This window comes from Sciurus vulgaris (genome assembly GCF_902686455.1).
Source record: "Sciurus vulgaris genome assembly, chromosome: 1".
Lineage (NCBI taxonomy): Eukaryota > Metazoa > Chordata > Mammalia > Rodentia > Sciuridae > Sciurus > Sciurus vulgaris.
The window spans coordinates 121,118,357-121,127,097 of NC_136461.1; the positions used below are offsets into that span (position 1 = coordinate 121,118,357).

Consider the following 8,741-nt stretch of genomic DNA (forward strand, 5'->3'; position numbering starts at 1 on the left):
ACTTGACCCAAAGTTGATTATCTTGGTCCAAGGCCACCCAGTTAAGCTTTCCCCAGCATGTAGCTCATAGGTGGCTGCCTGGGATAGATCAAGATTTCTTTCCACTAGCCACCACCACCAATTCACTCTTGTTCACTCCCCAGCTCTACTTCCCCTTCATGGCTGCAGCCTCCAACTTGGTGTGACCGACTCCAACAGAGGCCACCTTGCCCAAAGGCTGCCTGAGGGGCCTCCCTCCTGGAAATGGCTGCACTTGCCAGGAATCAACCCCCTGCACCTTTCTGCAGTGGCTCAGAAGCTGATCTGGCTGCAGGGGTGGGCCCAGCTGAAAGCACCAGGAAGGACTGCCCAATTCATTAGGTAGGAGGGCCTCACCTTCCTGTGGAAACTGCCCACATGTTCTGCATTATGGCTCTCAGCCCAAGGACAGCTGTAAGGTCCTATTCCTTCTCAATCCCAGCCTGCCCTTCCCTAAACCAAGAACAAAAGAGAATGGGGGAGGCACCTGAAGATAGAGCTAAGCATTGCAATCTTTTATCTCTGCCCTCTTCCCTCTACCATTCTCTGCACTTTGCCCAGTATTCCTCCCTTCCCCACAGCGGGCACAGTGGCCCTAGACACAGCCAGAGTCCATCCAAAAAACACTGGGATTCTTTATTTAAATCAGCACACTCATATTTCTCAAGCCCCAGACCATGGTGGGCAGCCCTCCCCCCTCTGTCCCTTCAACCTCACCCCTCAGCCACAGAGAGGGGAGTGGAAAATAAAAAGCCAAGAGGGCCTCTGCTAAGGAAGGCTGCCCCAGATGTGCAGTGAGTACAGCCCAGCTGTGGCTGGGGTGGCAGTGGCCGCAGGCCCCTCCCTATAAATTAAGTCCCTGCAGCCACAGCTGTGGAAGACGCATACTTGTGGAAGGATGGCCAGTCCAGCATCAGGCCAAAGGGCAGCATCCCTGACTTCCAGCCAAGGAATGGACTGAGAGTACAGAACTCAGGGTCAGGAGAGGTCAGAGGCAAAGAGGAGAGGCCTGGTGGGGAGAGGGAGACTAACACCCTCACCCCACCCCAAATTTGGTCCCAGGGAAAAGTTGGTCCAGTTTTGATGGGGGTGGGGAAAGAATGTATTAGTAAGCACAGGAGGAGAGGCTGCCAACAGGACAGGTTGGATCCCCACCCTGGCAGAGAGGAGCTGAAGATCTCCAGGGGCTCTCAAGGAATGTCATTGCTAAAATATACATATACATATATATTAACCATTCACAGGAGGATAGGAGCAGGGTGGGATCAGAGGATCTGGCGTGGCATTCCATAGCCGGTCATGCCTGCCTGAGACGCCCCACGGTTGGTACCCATCTGTAACCCAATCACGTTCTTGCCCTCTTGCAGCTGGTTGTCCGAGAAGTTCCGAGGGTTCTCCTTGGATTTCCTGAATGGGAAGGGAGTGCTGGTTGGAAGGAAGCCAGAGGCTGCACCAGTACAGCTCTTCCCTGAAAAGAGCACAGGCTCTGCAGTGGGCTCAAGGGCTGGTCCTGACTCTGCCCTTAAGGTCCTTGAGCTGTCTGAAGCCACCTCCTCATCTCTCCAAGGAGACAGTCACTTACCACCCCAGGGAGTTATATGATGAAGTAAGAGGAGTTATATGAAAGGGCTTTGTTGTTTTTGTTTTATTGCTATTTTTTGAAGTACTAAGACTAGGGATTGAACCAGGGGTACTCAACCAATGAGCTATATCCCCAGACCTCTTGAATTTTTACTTTAAAGCAGGGTCTCAAAGTGGCAGAGGCTAGCCTCAAACTTTCAATCCTCCTGTCTCAGCCTCCTGAGTATCTGGGATTACAGGGTCAGCTGCCACAGAGCCATCAAGTATTTCCTAGGGAAAGGAATGGGCAGGAGCCCTGTGGCACAGGGCTCTACGGCCGCCCCAGCAATACTTACTTAGGAAACCAATTGGGATCCCCAGAGAAGAGCCCATCATCCCGGGCTACCGCCAGCCCACCCAGGTTCATCAGCGTCCGTTGCACACAGGCCATGTTCTTTCCTGGAAAGATGAATATATTGGCTCAGCAGGGCTGAGATCCTGGATGACAGGGTTCCTCCTCACTCACTAAGCCAGGCCTGGCTTCCAAATTCTTTTTACTCTTTGTTCCCATTCCAAGCCCCAACGTGGCCAAACACACACACGTGCATGCGCACACACAAACACACACCCTTCTTTGTCTTCAGAAAGCTCAAAACTTGTTCCTTCTCTCTGGTTGAAATGGACCAGCCCAATCTGCGGTGTCCTGGAGGACAGCCCCAGGCCCTAGCCCACCTTCCCAGAGATCCACAGTTTGGAAGATGTCAGTGGTGTTAATCCCATAGCGCTCAGCTGCCTGCAGGAACTGAGAGATCTGCTCCATCTGCCTGAAGGCCATGGTGGAGGCCTGGATCTTCTTCACAGGGGCCTGCCCTTCAGGGTATAGTCCATTAATAAGCTCACACAGCACCTGGGGTGGGGACAGCAGGTAGTAGAGGTGAGGATATGCCAACTGCAGATCATCATGTACAACCCTTAGCACCAGAGGTAGTGAACCAGAGAGGTTCCTTCACCCTGAGTAAGCCTCAGGGTCCTTCTTGCCCAACACACAGCCTCTGAGTCCAGAGGAACAGCTCGTGTTCAGTCTTTCCTTGCTATGCCAGTTCACTGTTTAGAGCCTACCCTCCCACGGTTTTTTCTCAGAGCACTTCTTCCTTCGTGTCACCTAAGACCTTCTTCTGCAGGGTGGAGGAGGCACAAACACACTTATCTTCCCCAGTGTGGAGGGAAGAAAGCGTGGGTCCTCTCACATCCTTGATAAAAATATTCAGGCCAAGGAAAACCCTGGATTTACACGCTCTTGTTTTTTCCTTCTTCAGTTAATTAATCCTAAGTCCCCCCCAGTCCTGCTCTCTCTGCATCTCCAATCCAGTAGGGAACAGCTCTCACCGTGCCATCCTTGAGCCAGATCTGGAAGTTTTCACGTCCAGGCTGGGGTCGGCCCACATCCTTGCGGCACTGGGTGGTGATCCACTGGATCAGGATCTGCTCTAGGTCAGCGTCATACTGTTTCTCTATCTTCTGCTGCACCTCCCGGCTCAGGCCATATGTAGGTCCCCTGTTGGCCATTCTTAACAGCTGTAGTGGCTGTGGGAAGCTTGTAAAAGGACACAAGCAGGACCATGGTCAATATTCTGTACTCATGGGGTGAGGAATTCTACCTGAGGGGACAGACACCATATTTGCCAGGGTGAGCCCATGGATGAGGAACAGAACTGCTGCCTTAAGAGGGAAGCTTCACCTTGACCCCCAGACATGGGCTAGAAAAGCACTGCTCAGAACTCTGGGAAATGTGGGGCCTCAGGGACAATCTCTGGATTCCCCCCACCTCTACCATAAGAAGTCTATTATATTGAGCATTCCCACTCAATTTCATTTGAACAAATGGTTTTATTACTAGAATGAAGCATAAGATCCACTGAAATAGAATATAGGGTAAATGATTGAGGGGTGCAAGTCCTCATTTGGGATAGTCAGCTTTTGCGAAGGCAAACTGCACAATTTAGATCACATGTAGTAGGAATGAATAGAAGAGGAAGGGCAGAAGCAGTCTGGGAGGGCTTGCTCAAAGAGGTAGGCAGATTTTAGTAGGCAAAGGGAATATCTGAGAAACCAGGGAATCAAAACAAACTCTCCTCTCCCTTCCAGGAACAGTGGTAGGCAGAATAATGACTCCCCAAAGGTGTCCACATCCTAATTCCCAGTACTCATGGATATATTACCTTAAATGGTACAAAGAGACTTTGCAGATGTGGTTAAAATCAAGGATCTTGGGATGGGGAGATTATTCTGGATCATCCAAGTGGTCCCAATGTCATAAACAAGGATCCTTACTAAGTGAAAGAGGCAGGATCATGAACATGCAATGGTCGCTATAAGCCAGAAAAGGTAAGGAAATTGAATCTCCCCTTATCCCCTCAGAAAGAATGCAGGCTTGCTACCCCTGGATCTTATTAAGATTCCTGTTGGGGTTCCTAAAACTGTATACTACATGTGTAGAAGTTTGTTAAAGTAGAAACAGGACAGAAACCTTGGGTGGTAGTTTTCAGAAAACCTAGAAAGAAAGGGAAGAATGAGGAAGTACACAGGAGGGTTTCTTGAACTTTAAGGACCTTGGTTACCAAGTACTAGGTGGTTTCTGACCACTGGTCTGAGGTGGCAGCACCTTGCAGTGGGCAGCCTGCCTTTTACCACCACTCCACTGCTGAAGTCCCACACCCAGAGGCCTGCTGAGCAAATCCTGGTGGTGCTGCTGAAGCCAAGGGGAACCAGAAACAGAAAATAGACATAGTCCCCCATTTCCTGCCCCAGCACTTCCCTGGATGGGCTCTTCTCTCTTCTCTGAAATAGAGCATGTTGGTTGCTCACAAAGGGGGATCCCCAGGACAAGTAGGTACCTGTGATCAAGAACAGTAAAGGGAGCCACACCTTCTCCCCACATTTGGCTCCAGGCCAGTTCAGACTGAAGGAATGAAGTCATCCTGGCTAAGCACCCCAGGTTAAACAATCCTGACACCCCCTCAATGAGCCTCAGGGCTCTGATGAAGTACAAGGAGCCAGGCTGCCTCAAATAGCTTCATACCTCTCATCCCCAGAGGTTGTGTTTCAGCTCAGAACCTTCCCCCACACACCAAGATGGCTGCTCCTTTCTACTCTAGCTTATCGAGCTGCACATTTCCGGCAGAAATCCTCCCCATAAATCAGTTATTTTTAGACCTCACTCAGAGTGACCCAGCCCCCACTTCCCCCGGCCTGAAAGCTGGGCCAGATGAATGTCAGTCTGGATCTTAATCCACACCACCAGAGCCCTACACACAATCAGCTGAGGGAAAGCAGGCGGGTGGCACAGCTGAGTCTCAAAAGAAAGACAAGATTCCCACAACCCCTGTCAAGTCCCAGTTGCTCAGTCACTGCTTGGTCTACATAAGCCTACAACTTGTGTCCACAGAGGAATGGCTTGAAGACTAGTTAGAGGAGGGGGCTAAGTGTTACTATCATCAGCAAATCCCCTTTACCCAGTTCAACTTCTAGACTTCTTGTCTTGAGCAGAAGAGAGTCAATCACCCTGAGGTCCAGGGTGCACTATACCACAGGTAAAGAAAGGGTAGGAGAATGATTAACCTGGACACCAGAGTTAAGAGGGAAGAGAAGGGCCCAAAACCAACCCCTTCCAGGGTCCCCCCCTTTCACTAGGGTAAGACAGACATAGTCACCCAGACCTACCTCAGGTTTAAGGATGCATGTTTAGGGCCCCTCCCTAATTCTGGGGCCTGGATACAGCTGGCAGAGTCATGGCCTCCAGCTGTTGTATCTCTGCTCCACTCTGGGGCCATTGCCCCACAGCCCTGGGGCTCCAGAGCCACAGGGTAAGAGTTATGGGAAGGAGAAGTCCCAGCTAGGCCCAGCCAGGCCAGCAGCTGTTTCTCTTCCCCACCCCACTTAGACAGGCAGCAGCTGATGGGCTGTGGCTGCTGTAGCTGGAGAGGCCCACCCTAGTGACACCCAGAGGACCTACTCCTGTCCTCCCTCAAAAGAAGGGAAAACATCTAGTCTCCTATCAGGGTGGAGGAGAAGAGATATGCCCAGCTGGAAGCCAGGTGTGGGAGATGCCCAGAGCCAAACAACTTGGGGAGTGGGTTGGCAGTGAGTGACTACTCTACAATAGAGCTGACTACAGCTGTGGGAACAACTCTCACCCCACACCCACTAGGTTACAATAGTGGGGAAAGGAGGAGGGGCCACCAAAGGCATGCCAGCCCTCTGCCCTACCCAGACTCTGGGCTAGAAGCTCACCTCACCCCACTGGAGGCCAAGTCTTAAAGGGGAATACCCACTAGACCGTTGGGGGTTAGATTTCAGAGTTCTGGCTGAGGTGTTCAATTGGGAAGACAAAGGGACTCTCCATTGACTACACAGATGGAATACAGTGGAACTTCCCAGCTCAGATTTGGGGCTGGGACTATTCTGAAAGAGAGATGCCACAGAAAGCAGTCAGAAGCAATGACAGTGGGAGAACTGTGGTTAAAGGGCTGCTTTAGGGCAACCCCCACCCCAGGGAACCTCCCCTCACCACCTAAGAGTCCTAAGCAGAAGAGAAAGCTGAACTATACAAACAGGAAGCCACAAGGCTCACTCCAGAGGGGAGGAGGTGGAGGCTAGGACGTTGCTATGGTGTCTGTGTACCAAACACTGGAGGTAGGGTGGGGGCACCACAAACACCCACTCCACAGACTTCATGGTGAAAAGACTCAACACAGGAGCACAAGTGGGATCTTCACAACAATCCTTGGAGAACATCAGATGCCAAGGATTCCTCAAGAAGGTGGCTGCGGAGGGTATAAACAGCATTTGGAGATGGGAAGTCATTAGTTTGGGACAGAGAAGACTACGGGTGGTTCAGAAGAACCACACAGGAAGGCAAGGTGTGTTCTGAGATGGTCCCCACAGGTGAAAATCCTGGAATGCAAAGGAATGGAATGAAGAAAGGATTAGAGGTCAATCCCCAGGGGGCAGAGGCCAAGGTTGGGGGTGGGGGGTTGCCACCGACAAAGACTATTTGTCGGTTCTGAAATGGTAGTGTTCTGCTGGCCCCGCCCTACCTTGGCCTCCTCAGCAGTTTGAGGTCGGCCCTGTTAAGTAGGGAGAAATTGGGAGAGGGGTTGGAGATGGGGAGCTGTCCCTGACTGTGCTCTGAGTAACAGACATAGAGTGGAACCCCATCCACACCAAAGTTCTCCTCCTGCACTGCATCTCCACATTTGATCCCCCTTTCTGCCCCAGAGATACCACGTTGCCTCAGAACCTCCCTGTACAGTCTCCAGGAAACCTGAGGAGCTGGTGAAGGCGGCAGGCCACTTCCGGTCCTATAGGTCCAGCCCCTTACAGCCGCCGCCCCCACCCCCACGGCCACACCCTGGGCCGTTACCGCGGATGAGTCACCCACCGCCCGCCCGCCACTGGGGTGACGCAGTGGTCTGGGCAGCCCGCCCGCCCGCCCGCGGCCACCACCGGCTTTCCCAGCAGCAGGGGGCATGGGAGGGGGCAGCAACAGGACTTAGGCACGGGTAGGAGGGCCTGGAAAGCAGCCATTCTCTCACGCACACGCACCTCAAAGTAAGGGCACTCAGGGGCGGTCAGGGCAGCACTCCCCAAAACGCCTGAGGTCGAGGAACTCTCCTAGAGACGACTGGAGCTTCACAGATGGCGAGGCCACTGGGACTCACGCACCGAAACCTCTGGCCGTAGCCCATGACCGAGTCCCCAGAAAAGCGAGTTAGCAGGAGGAGGTATAGGAAAGATGGCCTGAAGATGCAGTGGGCAGGCAGTGCCCACACGTGCTCCTGGAACCAGGAAGTGAAGGGTCACGCATGAAGCCCCGGGAGCGCTGAGCTAGAGCTAGGCGCGCGCCAAGACCTGGACGCGCCGCCAGTAGGGGCCAGTCAGCTAACATCCGACGCCCTCGTTTCCTTGTCCCAACGGGACGCGACGCAGGAGCCAGAGGGTGGGGCTTGGTGCCTGAGCCCCTACTCCAGACGGACGCCCCGTCTAAGCACCAGCAAACCTCGCCTGATCTCATCGCCCAGCAATGCAGGGTTAGGACTGGGGGACCTGACACCACGGGGCGGGGCAGAGCAGTCATCGAACCCTTGTCTGGCTCCAACCCGTGATCCCCAAGACCCCTGGAGCAAGTCTGAAGTTCTGGCTTCTTACTTTCTAGATACCACGCAGTGCCCCCCGCCTTGATCCCCGGGTCCTGCTCACCGTCCAAACGGGCGGGATAACGACGCACGCACGTCAGGGACTGCTGCAGCGAGTGGTGCGCCTGGGCTGGCTGGCCGGAGGTTTTCTGGAGGGTCCCGCCTCAGACGGGGCGGACCGGGGGCGGGGCAAGGGCCAAGAGAGTTTAAAGGCGCCGCAGCGAACAAGCCAAGAAAAATGGTTAAGAGAAGAGGGGGCAGTGGGCTTGACGGAGGGGTAAAGGAGCTGGAGAGTCTAGGATGTAGCTGCCGTGGTCTCCACTCATGAAATACTCAACTTCCACCCAGGATCCCATAGATTTGGGTCCCAGTAGGAAAGCTGCCCGTATTAGCTTAAGACTGCGGGTGTCTTTATGCGTGAAAGAAAACTGTTTTAGAGACTGGCAAGGTAAATGAAGGCACAAGAAGACCCACGCACACCCCCAAATGACTGGGGTGTGACAAGACTGGGACTTGCAGGCTGGGACAGCATCCCCACATGGTCTTGCTTACCACCTACTTCAAGCCTGGGCAGAAACTAACAGTGAGGTCACTCCTTGCCTGGGGCTCAAGGGGCGTGGTCAGTATTGAGACCTGGGTTCCGGATCTTATTTCTTTCAGCCTTTCAGCTCCTCCTCTACGATTTGGCTTCTCTTCATAAATCCTGGAGAAATCAGAAGAGTGCTAAGTGGAGGAAGTTGATAGAGGGTTCCTCTGTCTCAGGCTAGAGGGCTGCATAGTTTAGGGATCCAAAGATTACCTTCCACCCTTCAGGATTCTATTGAGCTAAGTATCTCTGGGTGGACTTCCTTGCTTAAATCACCAGTAGAGTATTTTGGGGGGTTTTGTTTTTGCAACGCTGCGGGTGGAAAACAGGCTCTTGCAGATTATAGGCAATATGCTACACCCTCAGCCCAGTGAACTTCTTCA

At 53.0% G+C, this 8,741-nt stretch overlaps 1 protein-coding gene across 2 annotated transcripts; it reads right to left on the reverse strand.

The window, feature by feature from the left end:
• Positions 1-629: 629 nt before the first annotated feature.
• Positions 630-7,971, reverse strand: TAGLN2 (transgelin 2). Of its 2 annotated transcripts, none has more exons than XM_079131356.1 (5): positions 7,837-7,971; positions 2,965-3,172; positions 2,311-2,485; positions 1,935-2,037; positions 630-1,425 (listed from the first exon to the last, which is right to left on the reverse strand). In XM_079131356.1, the coding sequence occupies exons 2-5, from the start codon at positions 3,142-3,144 to the stop codon at positions 1,284-1,286; spliced, it is 600 nt and encodes a 199-aa protein (XP_078987482.1). In that variant the 5' UTR covers positions 3,145-3,172; positions 7,837-7,971; the 3' UTR covers positions 630-1,283. The 2 variants fall into 2 exon arrangements, with proteins under 2 accessions (XP_078987482.1, XP_078987483.1); XM_079131357.1 differs by having other exon boundaries at positions 7,786-7,908.
• Positions 7,972-8,741: the final 770 nt, after the last annotated feature.